The sequence below is a fragment of the Lagopus leucura genome, unplaced genomic scaffold (genome assembly GCF_019238085.1).
Source record: "Lagopus leucura isolate 7727_CA_CO unplaced genomic scaffold, USGS_WTPT01 Super-Scaffold_100016, whole genome shotgun sequence".
In the NCBI taxonomy this organism is placed as follows: Eukaryota; Metazoa; Chordata; class Aves; order Galliformes; family Phasianidae; genus Lagopus; species Lagopus leucura.
The window spans coordinates 7,053,380-7,066,305 of NW_024962270.1; the positions used below are offsets into that span (position 1 = coordinate 7,053,380).

The 12,926-nt window shown below is 53.5% G+C and overlaps 1 protein-coding gene across 1 annotated transcript; it reads right to left on the bottom strand.

Annotated features, from left to right (window-relative positions):
- Positions 1 to 741: 741 nt before the first annotated feature.
- On the bottom strand, positions 742 to 1,833 carry POU3F4 (POU class 3 homeobox 4). Its single transcript, XM_042876715.1, has one exon. It carries the CDS (start codon positions 1,831 to 1,833, stop codon positions 742 to 744), a length of 1,092 nt encoding a protein of 363 aa, XP_042732649.1.
- Between the last annotated feature and the right edge of the window lie 11,093 nt (positions 1,834 to 12,926).

Sequence of the window (12,926 nt, forward strand, 5' to 3'; positions counted from 1 at the left end):
TTTTTTTTCATTGGAGGGGGGTGGTCAGAGATTGAAACTTGACCGGTTGATCGGGGGGAGTTGTTGGGACGGAAGGGGGAAGCGGTGAGAAAAGAGCTGGTTGGTGGTAAGGAGCCCCGGGAACGGCGATGGGAAAGGGAAAGGGAATAGGAGAGGAAAGGGGAGGGGGACGGGGAAAGGGATGGGAACGGAGAAGGGGACGGGGGTGGGACGAAGGGTGGCGGCCGCCCTGCCCCGTCCCCGCTCGGTGCCAGGCGGGGAGGGAAGGACGCGGGACTGCTCGATTCGGTACAAATTAGCTCACAAATATTGTGTACAGTTTGTAGTAAAACACCTCAGCCATTTAAAAACGCTATAGAAGTCTTTAAAAATGCAAAACTAGTCTATTGTAAAACAGATTCACCTGAAATACAGCTGATATAACCAAGGCGCTGGAAGGTTATTCATAGGCACACGTCTGTCTTTTTTCCTTTCTGTTGTATTTTTTTTTTCCGCGTTTTTCTTTTTTTTTTTTTTTCGCGTTTTTTGTTTGTTTGTTTTGTTTTCCTCCGTCCGAAGCCCGCCCGTGTCCGCGAGCAGCGCCCATCCAGGGCCGGGCGGCGGGCACCCCCGGCCATTCGCAGGCGGCGCTCAGCCCGGGCCGCCCCTCCGCGGGGTCGGGCGGCTGCGGCGGCGGCGGCGGCGCGGCAGGGGGGGGGAGTCGGGCGGCCGCGGGCAGGTCCGAGCCGGCGGCAGCCCCGGTCAGAGGTCGTGGCAGGCCGAGTCCGTTTTGACGCCGTGCGCGTACACCTCGTGCTGCTGCTGCTCGCCCGGCGGCGTCATGCGCTTCTCCTTCTGCCGCCGGTTGCAGAACCAAACCCGCACCACCTCCTTCTCCAGCTGCAGGCTGTCCGCCAGCGAGGAGATCTCCTGCGCGGCCGGCTTGGGGCACTTGAGGAAGTGCGTCTCCAGCACGCCTTTGACACTCACCTCGATGGAGGTGCGCTTCTTCCTCTTCCTGCCCTGCGCCGCGATCTTGTCGATGCTGGTGGGGCTGCCGGTGGAGGAGTCGGCCTCCTCCAGCCACTTGTTCAGCAGCGGCTTCAGCTTGCACATGTTCTTGAAGCTGAGCTGCAGGGCCTCGAAGCGGCAGATGGTGGTCTGCGAGAAGACGTTGCCGTAGAGCGTCCCCAGCGCCAAGCCCACGTCGGCCTGGGTGAAGCCCAGCTTGATGCGACGCTGCTTGAACTGCTTGGCGAACTGCTCCAGCTCGTCCGAGGTCGGCGTCTCCTCGTCCGAGTGGTCCTGGCAGTGGTGGCTGCCCAGCTCGCCGTGCTCCCCGGGGTGCAGCCCCTGCGGCGGCGGCGGCTGCTGCGCGGCGGCGGCGGGCGGCGGCGTCAGCCCCCCGTGCTCCAGCACGCCGCCCACCGCGAAGCCGGCCTGCGGGTACACGCCGAGCGGGGGGGGCTGCCCGGCGGGGCCCAGCGAGCCGCCGTGCGCCGGGCTGGCCCCCCAGGCGCCGGGGTGGTTGGCGTGGGGCGAGTGGTGCGAGACGTGGGGCGAGCGGTGGTGCAGCAGCGCGCCCAGCTGCAGGTCCTCGCGGCCCGGCTTCACGTCGGGCTGCTCCAGCGGGCCGCCCGCCAGCGCCGAGGGCCAGGGCGCGGCGTCGCTCAGGCTCGTCACCCAGTGGTGGCCCAACGGGTGCCCATTGCCGGGGACGCCCTGCAGGTACTCGCTCTGCAGCAGTTTCTGCGGGTTGCGGAACGGGCTCCCCTGCTGCATGCCCGCGCCGTCTGCATGGGCGAGCGAGCCGGAGCCGAGCAGGCCGTAGGGGTTGGAGGCGGCTGTGGCCATGGCCGCCGCGCAGCCCCCACGAGTTATACTGAGGCGCCGCCGCCGCCTCAGCCTTTGACATCCACCGGCACGGCGGCCCGGGCAGCGGCCGCCCGCCGACTGGCAGCCGCAGCGCCCAATGGGGGCGCGCCGCCGGCGGGGCCGCGCTGCGCGGGCCAATGGGGGACGAGGAGGCCGGCGGGGGGGCGGGGCGCGGGGAGCCGGGCTCCGCGCGGGCCCGAGGCAGGAAGTGAATCACTCCGCCGCTGCTCCGGGGGCCGGGCGCGACGCGGCCCCGCCGCTTAACTCCTTCCGCGCCGGGCGGGGCTGGGGGGGGCCGCGGGGCACCGCTTAAATGACGAGCGGCGGGCGGGCAGGCGGCTGTACCGGGCGGGGGAACGGCGGCCGCGGGACCACCCCGGCGAGCGCGGTCCTGTGTCCCTCTGCTCCGTTCCGCCCCGCTGCTCTCCGAGGTACCGCGCGTGGTCCGCGTCACACCGAGCGCCCAGCGCCTGCCCCGGGCTGTGCGCTCCCGAGGAGAGAAAATAACAAACAAACAAGCGAACAATAAAACCCACTAAAAGCCGTGGAGAAACCCCCACGGCGCCCAGCGCGGCCGTCGCCCCGCGGTTCCCCCTCCCCGCGCCGTCCCGCTCCGTGCGGGGCTCCGCGCTGCGCACTGGCGGTGCCGCTGACGGGCGGCCGCGGCGCGGTGCCCTTATTGGTTTGAAATTCCATTAAATATATTGCAAGAGCGCCTAGGTTAAGCTTGATTTAAATTTGCATACATTTTCATATATTTAGCAGAAATAAAAGAAGGCTTGCAGCTACCAGAAAGTCATTAAGGCATTAGTTTCCCTGAGAAGACAGATCTGAAGAAAATTCAAGAAAATGAGAAAATTGATAGAAAGAAGGTGAGCTCCCCCCGGCCCCCCTTCCAGCCCCGCTTTCCTACTTTACCACTATAAAAGCCCCGGGAATTTCTCGCCGGGGCTCCTGCACGGCGCTGCCCGCAATGGGGCTCGGCCGGGGCCGCCCGGGGGCACCGCGGGATCCCGCTCTGCCGCCCCCCGGTTCCGCTGCCTGGGTTCGGTCCCGGTTCTCGGGTGCGGGTCGCGTCGGGCAACGCGACCCGGGGACAACACGGCCGAAAGTTTGCGGCTCCTCGGGAAGCGGCCGGGAGCGAGAGGAGGGGTCAGCGCGGAGGTCAGGGGATGACAAATGTCCCTGGGAGAGGCGCGGCTGCGGCGGAGGGCAGCGGCGGAGCGCCGCATTCATCACCGCGGAGGGCGGATAAAGAGGGACCGCAGAGCCCGTTTTTTTTTTTTTTTTTTTTTTTCCCCTTCCCTCCTCTCTCCGCCTTCACGAGCTTCTCAAAATAAATATCACCGGAGCGCGCGGAAGACGATGTATATATATTTATACATATCTCCACGCTGTATAAAAACGTAACTAAATTATTTAAAATTAATTTGCGCTTGAACTTCCGAAACAATTTTTCAAATCCCATCCGCCCGTGCAAACAGACGCGGAGCTCCGCCGCTTAATGAAGGCAGAGCGCGGCAGGGAGATAAACCCGACCGTCCCATCCTCGGATTTGTCGCCGATGTGCTGCGGCCGGGGACAGCAGCGCTGCCGTAGGAGGAGGTTCCGTGCCTCCTCTGGGCGCGTTTGGGGTATTTTAAAGTGTTTTTATCTGCATATAGTTAAATCTCGGCGCTGTTCTAACTAATCTGCTGGAGAGGGTTTCTTTAGCTCTTTCCTGTCAGTCTAACTTCCCAAGTGTAACAGATGCCGCTCTCAAGCGGTCCTTTCTGCTGCTTTTCTTTATTCAGCCTCGCATATTTCTCCCCATGATCTGGGTTTCCATAGAGAGAGGAATAAAAGGGGGACCATGGCCACAAATCCCCTGCCCCATGCAGAATAAAAGAGCCTTATTCAATAGCCGACCCCGTCTGGACATGGGAGAAAAATAAGTACATGCAAAGCTACTGTTGCAAGAATTTGTAACTTATTTTTCATAGACTGGGACCCATTAAAGTAAAAAAAAAGTTTCTCGGTTCGGATCGAGCTCTGCGGTCCTCCGGGTCCGGTGCCTCCGCTCTTCCCGTTCCCCAGCAAACCCCCGGCGTTAATTTTTTTTTTCTTTTTTTCTTCTTCTTCTTCTTTTTTTTTTTTTTTTTTTTTTTCTTTCTTGCTAAATCTTTGGCACGAAAAAGCTCGCACAATAGCCGAAGGAAGCCTACCGTCTCGGGGCAGCTAGAAGTCGCTATAGAGAAAGGCCGGCTTTGAAGTGGAGGAGCTGTCATTGTGGCGGAGTCCCCGCGCCTGGCGCAGGCTCGGCCGGGACGGCCGCTGTCGGGGGGCAACTGCTCGGAGCCCCCCGGCTCGGATCGCCCTTCCCGGCGTGGGATCGGGGCGGGCGCGGAGCGGCAGAGCCCGGCGGAGGCAGAGCCGTCACCGCGGCCGTGCTCCGTGGGGGGACGGGGCTGCTGTGTCCAGTGTGGGGCTGCCGGAGCTCCTCCGGGTGTGCGGGTGTGAGCGGTGCGGTGGTGCGGTTCCGTGCGGCGGGGAGCTCCCCGAGAAGCGCGAGGAACGGTGTTGTTATCACGCGTTTATTATATTTTAGATATTTTTTTTTCTCATTGTTCATCCGCAGAAGGAGGAGGGGGGAGAAAGGGGGGGGGAAAGAGGTCTAAAAGGGGTTCGTTTTGATTGTGTTTAATACGGCATGAAGCTCGGAGCGGTAAGCGGCGGCTCGGTGTCATGACCTCTAGATTGAAAACTTCACCTTCAACACAAGTTCACTCCGGAGCCAGGACGAGTCGGGCTGCGCTCGGTGGGAACAAGTGCAAATTTCCAAACAGAGTCAATCAGAGCGGGGAGGGGGGGCCGGGGAGGGCATTCGGCGCTCCCGGAGCCAGGAGTTGAGGTTCTCATTGTGTACTTCAAGGCGCTGGTACGAGAACCGCCGGGTTCCGGAGGTGCTTTGTGCAAACCTAACCTGCACGGGAGAAGGTTGGGAGGAAAAGAGGAATTTACGGAGTATTAGCAGAAATTAGCCAATACCGACACAAGCTCAATTAGTTCTTTTTTTTTTTTTTTTTTTTTTTGGTCTCTGTTGGCTGCTCTCGAACGTGAGTAAACGCTGTGCAGGGAGAGAGAGGAGGGAGAGCCGCAGCAGCGCAGTGCCATCGCAGAGCCGCAGCTGTGGCGGACGGACAGATCGCAAATGAACGCTGTCCCAGTGTCAGAGCGGCCGCAGCCCCCACTGCCCCCGTTAGCACCGACCCCCCCCGCAGCGGCGGGGCAGCGCACGGAGCAGGGTAGGCAGGGACAATGGGCGAGGCACGGGCAGAGAACCGCAAGGTAAATGGCATTTGTCTTCTAACCGCTGAGCTTTCCAAATCGTTCTGTGCGGCTCCTCGCTGCTCTGCTTCGATCGCCATTTATTATCTCTCTCTCTCTATGTATATATATATATATTTTCCACGTTGTTAATGTTTGAGAAATGTACTTGCTGGAGAAAAAAAAAAAATGTCGTTCATTTGTGCACGAGCACGTCATGTTCTCCGCCAGCTCGGCGGCTGTGTGGCAGGTACTGCATCGAACATTTGGTTGGTTTGCAGCTGAGAGCAAAAATAGTCCGGGAAGTCTCTGCAAAACGCCCATTTGCAGCGTGGCACCGCTCTCGCCGTGGGTTATGCGCACCCCGGATTAAATCCACGGAGGGAAAGGTCGGGTTTGTTGTGCTCAGAGCAGGCGGAGGGGCTCGCTTCGTGCCGTGCATGGCTGTAAGGTCACGGGAGGAGTTAATAGATCCGCACGACAATGCGGATCGCTTCCCTTTACGTAGGCGCTTTCCTCACGGTGCGGTTGAGACTCGCGTGGTCCCCGCGCTGTGCCCGGCTCTCCCGGACCGGAGCACCGCAGTTCTGCCCACCGTTCTCCCCCTCCGCCGGGCACGGGGAGCCGAGGGCCGCCTCGCAGCCCAAGGGCCCACCTCTCATTTTCATTATTTAGTTAAAATACAATTCCCGAACGCAGAGTCCTGCTCGGGCATATTGAAAGGAGAGTGGCTTGGATTTGAAAAAAGCACCAACCCGAGTGCTATTGAACCTCTGTTGACTAATGAGACATCGAAGACAAATAGCTCTGTTCCGAGGATGACAGATCCCTGCGTCGTTGCTTCTTGGTTTACCGAAGAATTTCAGTGTGTGTTTTTATTTTTAACTATACGTTTTCCCACCTTTCTCATTCAGCCCGCAAATCGCTCTGTGATGCTCGCGGTCCTGCAGAGGGATCTTAACGCCTCCTGCAGCCCGAGGTGCCGCGTCACTCCTCGGCTTACGCTTAGAAATACCTCTGTGGCACCGCTAATTCTTTGTTTTCGCTCAGATGAAATGTTTACACTTTGGTGGCAAGTTTACTCCCCGTCTCATCCACGTCGCGCCAATCAAAGCCGTTATAAAATCGGAACTTTCAGGCCGGGCTGTGCCGCTGAAAAACGTTTCCTTCGCGAATCGCTCTCAGGCGATGGCAGGGAGCGCTCAGGGACAGGAGGCTCGGGGTTCTGCGATTCGCGTCGCCATACGGGACGGTGCCGCGCAGGTGGATGCGCGGTGATGGCCCCCAGCGCAGCGCACAAAGGCTCGGCCCGGCCCCTGCCCGACCCTCCCCCGCTGCCCTCGGGACAGCCCCAGGGCCCAAGCCCCGGCCTGCGTGAAGAGAGCGGCCGGCATTGCGCAGCACGCGGCCGTGCTCTCTCCCTGCACCTTTTTCTCCTGCTTAAAGCCGCCCGAGGCCACGGCGGTCCTTTCCCCGTGGTGGTGGAGGGGCGGCGGGGCCGCACGCGTGCGGAGCCGGGAGAGCCATAAATCAGAGCAGTCCCGAGGACAAATCGAAGTGCGCACGGGAGAAGAGCCATTAAAGGGGAGCCGCAACCCCTCGGCGTGCCAGCGCTCCGCTGCCCGCTAGGAATAAATAGAAATAAATCAAAGTCGAGGGGGTGAGGGGCGGCGGGGGGGGGGGGGGCCGGGAAACACCATCCGCAAACTTTCCGCCGGTATCGGCTGTGCCTTTGTTGTGCTTCGGGGCCGCCCCTCCGCCGGCCGGCGGCTCTGAGTGCCACCTCCGAGTGCTCCCCGTTCTGCAAACCGCTCCGAAATTACTAGTAGGGGATAAGTAAACTGCGAGTAAACCGAGTGAATTAGGTTGATTCTCTATCAGTTTAATTTATGTTTTATAGTTAGTTTAGCCTTCTGATTTGATTGCCTTAGTAATGTGAATTGCCTACAGCTGCTGATGATACAGCTTTAATTCTGTTTTAAAGGTCATGTAAACATGTGCCTGTAGCAGAAGGAATGCAAATTCAATTCCCTTTTAATGCTGCCTCACATTCACTTCGCAGCCCTCACCTAGGAAATGAGCGGGATTTAATATCAAACCGTCTCAACGCCCCGATGCCGTTACGAAGCCGTCGGAGCGCCCTGGGGCGGCAGGGCTGGGGATGCCCCGCTCCGCCCGCAGCGGGAGCGCCGTGCAGGTGTGTGCGAGCGGGCTGGGCTACGTGACGTAAGGCAGAGAGCCTCGTCCTGCCGTGCTCCAGGAAAAAAAAGAAAAAAGAAAAAAGAAAAAAAAAGAAAAAGAGAGAAAAAAAAAAAGAAAAAAAAAAAGAGAAGACCCCCCTGCCCGTTTTGTTCACGGGGTTTTAGTGAAGTTGCTGGGAAGTTTCGTGGTGGAAGCCTTTGAAACGACGAGCTCTAACGAGTGGGGAAGAGCATCACAAAAAGACACTTTGAACAGGGAGCGATGTGCCCTCGCCAAGCGAGAACGGCCGAGGAGCAGCCAGCCCGCCCGGCTCCGCGCTGCCAGGGCCGGCACGGCCGGCACGGAGCCCCGCCGCCAGCACTTCGCCCGGAGCCTTTCGGCACGACCCGACCGCGGCCGCGGTGCTCAGCGGCCGGTTGGCACTGCGGGAAGGGCTCCCCCGCCCTTCACGCGTCTTCGAGGTCTCTCCCTCCCCTCGGCGAGGCCCGAAGCCTGGGTGCCCGGGTCCCAGCTGCCCGCTCTCCGTGCCCGCTGTGGAAATAACCCGTGGGGCTGAGGGACCTCCGGCACCTGTCCCTCTGCTCGCAGGGCAGATCCCGGTGCTGCTGCGCCTCTGTCCTTTGCGAGAAGGAGCGGTTTCTGCAAAATCTGAATCCTTGTAGTAACAGCTCATTGGTGATTCTGCTAATGTTGCACACCTCATTAAATAGCCCCAAACATAAGGAGGTTTAAATGACTTTATTGAATTAAAAATAGCATAGAAAATCACCTACGGTACTTTCATCAAATAATTAATGTAAACCGTATACATATAGAGAGAGGTTCCTTTTAACAAATCTGTTCGTAAAATGCGCAGGGGTTTACTTAATGGATGGAATAACCGAGAGCAGCGCGCCGCGCTCCGACAGCCAGTCACACTCGTGCACTTCCTAATGTGTTCTTATATGTTTCCCTGAGTGTTTTTCTTCCTTATCTTCTTTATATCTGAAGTTCTATTCCCCTCCTCTACTCCATGCATTTGATCATTTTTTCAAGTCCCTTGGCTGAACCAATCTCTTTTCATGCAGAGGATAAAAAGAGAAAAACTTCAAAGTAGGTTCAGGTAATTAACAGCTGAGGGGAATATAATCTAAACCATAGGCCCTGCTTTGCACCCAGGTCTGCTTTCAGAGCCAGCCGGCAAGGGAGTGCCTATTCCCTATAGCATCCAAATCTGCTTCCTCTGAACAGCTTTGCCAGGCCTCCAGTTATCACATCTGCATTTCAAACACCATGTCTCTGGCATTAATTATTAATTAGCCTACAGTCACCCCAGAGGATTTAAGTTCCAGCCTGCACATACTTATTCATTGACCTCTATCTTAGTTTTTGTTGGAAAAAACCCACTAGAATGCTTAATAATTTCCTTTCTCTCAGACCCTCTGTTCTAGTTTCGTGGAGGGGAAACAGTACATTTTCAGAGATGGAAAATCACAGGGTTGTCTAGAAATTTGTTTAGAGCAAAACGCTATGTCAGGAGTTTGAGCAAACCGTTTCAAAAGATTTAGCAGGAATTTGGTGTAAGTATTTCTACCTCTGACAGATGAATTTATGGATTTCCCAGAACTGAGAGCTGTGGATACCAACACGGCGCGGTTCAGCTCTGTGCGCAGTGTTGCTCAGTGTGCACTTTACAAATACAAACTGGATTTAATTACTGGGTAGCACACTTCTATGATCAAACTAAGGCAAACGTTTATTCGAAAGCTCTGGGGTTACACTGCTGTTGACACTAGTAAGAATGAAAAAAATGCTGTTGTGAGGCACATTAGTACTTGGGCGTTACCTACGCGCTCCATCCTCAGGAATATGTAACTGAAGAAGTGTATTTTATGACTGCTTTGCATGGCTCCTACAGTAGCTTGAAAGATGCTCTTTAGCCAGCAGAATAACTGCGGATCAAACTGCTTCTTCCATGATCACATTCTATGTGTTGATATGAAGCTCTCCCAGTTAAACACTTGGAGTCATCAAGTAGGAACCAGGTTACGTGATTATCTTCACAACGCCACGTGGAATTCAAAACATTTGTTACAGTTTGGCTGAGCTGTGTACTGGATATTGCCTTTGTTAGCGTATTTTAATATTGCAATATCCCAAACCTCAGAATGAGCCCTGTTTTAATACCTCAAGCAATTATCCGCAGATAAATGTCCTTAAATATTGTCATGTTTTCTCATTTTTATGTGTGGTTCTATCTCAAATAATTATAGAAACATAAAATATTCCTACACTTTGTTTCCTAAAGAAGTGTTTATTCTGTAAATCACAAGGTCAGACTGGTTAACTTATATGCCAGCCTACAATTGATTTTTGAAAGCATTTAATCTATGCCTAAGACTTCTGAATTTCTGTGTTGTGAACGCTATGGAAAAGAGGGCTGATGCACAAACACATGTAGTTAAACTGCTGGGTTCCCTCCACGAGCAAAAATGTGCTGTTCAAAATTGCAGCTCAAACTACCCTTTCTGTATAATCGTAAGCCTGGAATGCCTGTGCTTCAGCAACTGAGCACCTGAAAATAAATGTGGGGACCAATGCTGTAGGTGTCTGTCCGGTATCTCACTCCCCGATTCCCCTGGCAATGTGCAGGATTTGGCAGCTCCTGGCCTTTTATTCTATTCACATTTTCTGAGCTGATCTGGATAGCGTTCAGTGTTATATAGTAAATATTTTTGCCTCTGCTTCAAATATTTGGAATTATTCTCAGATGATTTTAATAGCGAAAGTAGCTCTATTTCAGAATGAAGACAAGAATAGGCAGCACTTCAAATTCCATTATTCTTGTTTATAAAATAACAGACGTCATCTTGATGTTGAAGCGAGGATCTAGACTATTTTAATAACATGTCCAGGACCTTTTAATCACTTCTCCAGTGATACTAATACTCGTAATAACAGCCGTAATGAAAAAAACCTAGTGTGAAACTGGGGCTGGAATCTGTGCTTTGTAACTGTCAGAACGTTTCTGAAATTCAAACTTCGCTCTTAATGTAGCTCAGTACTCCATGAATATTAAAGAGGAATAAGGAGTAAATTTCTTCCACGGCAGAGCAGAGCAGGATGTTGTTTGGGAAAGCAAATCTCATGGCAGCTCCACTTGCTGATGTGTCCAGCCCCCACCCTGGGGTCGGGAATATTTCCTACTCTTTGAACGAGGGTTTCTGGGTGTTGTCCTGCTGCTCTGAGGCCTCTGGCAGTGCCTGCGGATGCGAGGAGTGCTTCTGTCCCATCGCGTGGCCGCAGGATGCGGTGCTGCGCTTGGCGGTGCCCAGGGTCAGACAGGGGCTTCCTTTTGAACTGGGAGCTGGGGATCTCGTGGCTCTGGCTTACACAGGACTTGCTTTATGTGGCTAGAACTGCAGTACTTCTACGTTGCAGTGCATGGGGATCTTAGTGTGTGCTTTCTCCAGACTGTGCAAACTTAGCTGCAGCAAAATACAGCAGTTGGTTTCCTTCCCATCAGGCACATTTTTCTCCCAGTGAAATCTTTTCTCCTTCTGTCTGTTTTCATTAGATTTGTTTGTCCAGGTTCTTGAGATACTGATTGTATATCCCCAAATTGGAAAACTTTTACCAGTGCCATTAAATAACTCTTGTTGTGGTTACTGTGCAGGAGTGAGGAAGGAATGAAAGTACACATCCAGGGGGCTTGGCATGTCATGAAATGATGTACCATTCTTGTTATGAGGCACAGATTTCCATAAGAAGCTTATTTCATGGTTCGTTTTATATATATTTGCATTTATATTTTTTCCATTAAAGCTTAACTGTTTTACCTCATTGGTAAGACCAGCTCCTTTGCAAATCTGGAAGTGCTTCAACCTCTGTTCTTGCTATACTCTTCTCCTCTGAATAAATGATCTATGCAATAGTTTTATAGTAGTGACTGGCACCCACCAAGGACTGAGCTGTAACTGCATTCTGTTTTGGTGTTTCACATGACCATGTTTTGAATTCAGATTTGTAAGTTTCAGATCACTTTGTATTTAGATAAATCACATGGCTAACTGATTCTAAATTACTTGAATGATGATTATCTTCAGCCGCTGTTGATTTCTTGTGTTGTCTGTGGATACCTCTTGCTAAAGCTCTGGTTGCAGAGTTGCAGGATTCTTGCCCGTGTGTGCACTTGTGGGTAGGAAAGACTTGTATAGGAAGAAGGGCAGGTGAAGCTGGAGATCACTGTAGTAATTATTGTGTCAGCAGAAATTGGTTCTTAGTAGGTTGAGGAGAGTATGTGGGGCCAGACCTTCAGCTGACATAAACTGATGAAGCACTATTGGTATTCAGGAAGGTAGTCTGGGTTACATGAACTGCAGATTTTCTTGGACTGAGCAAAAGATTGCATGAGTGATATCAGAATTATTCTGCATAATTTCTGAAATAATCTTAGCCCATATGAAATAGTTTGCCTTTATGGAGTAGTGTGGTAGTGACACAACCCGAGCTCCAGTGTGCAAGGAGATGCAGCGTATCAATCTAATGGGATGAATGCATGAACAGAGATCATCAGTAAGAGGCCAATGACTGCTGTGACACGGGAGATGTCACACACGTTTGAACTGTGTGACAGCAGCAAGTGAATGCGTGGTGACCACTGCCCAGTGTATTTCTGCAGATGCTGCAGAGACACCTATGTGCCACTCTGATCTTCCCATTCCCGAGTGAGACCACACCATGACCGTGCTCCCAAACTTTGCTTTTAGCCATCTTGGCCTGAAAAAGCAAGCGTTTGTCCTTGGGCCCCTGGCTGACCACAGGCTGCTGCTTCCTTACGTGGCAGAAGAACTGACGCACTTTCATTTCTAAAGAAGCAGTGAAGTGCTCCCAGGAACTGCCTGGCGGTGCTCCAGCGTGCAGCCACCCTGCTTGCTCCGAGCACAACCTGCATCTGGCTCAGCGCGGCGGTGCTGCCAGGCGGCGTGTCTGCACAGACGCACAGGTCGTGCCTTCTGACCCCCCGGCCCCACCCCGAAGCACCCATTCATCATGCCTGTTGCAGAGGGCTCTTAAGAGCAGAGCTGTGGCAATCATGTGCAGTCTTTCCTCTGACTAGCAGCTCTTTTTCTTTTTTTTTTTTGGCAGTGCCTGTACATAAAGTTTTTAAAGACATGATAGAGCTTCCCTTCCTCCCTCAGTTTCTTTTCTTTCCCCTTCCATTTTTTTTTCCACCTCCATTCATAAATCCCTGGGCATCCTTTCACTGCCTTTGCTATGGATTTGAGTGTGTAGTAGAATGAATTAGTGGTGGTGGGCTGGGAGTTATGGCAAACTGTCACAGTTTGGGTGACTCTCCATCAGCTGGGAATCCAGCCCGCTGGTTGCAAGTAACGCACTTACTGCAATTAAACACTTGTATAGCATAAGTCTTTAATGAAAAAACAATGTATATGTGTGTGCTGTGTAGCTACTACCACCAAATTGCATGTAACATTCAATGGTAATTGTGTTCATAATTATGGAGTTAATTCAATTTCTGTAATAGTAAAAACTGGCACATAAAGTCTCTCAAGATTAAATGC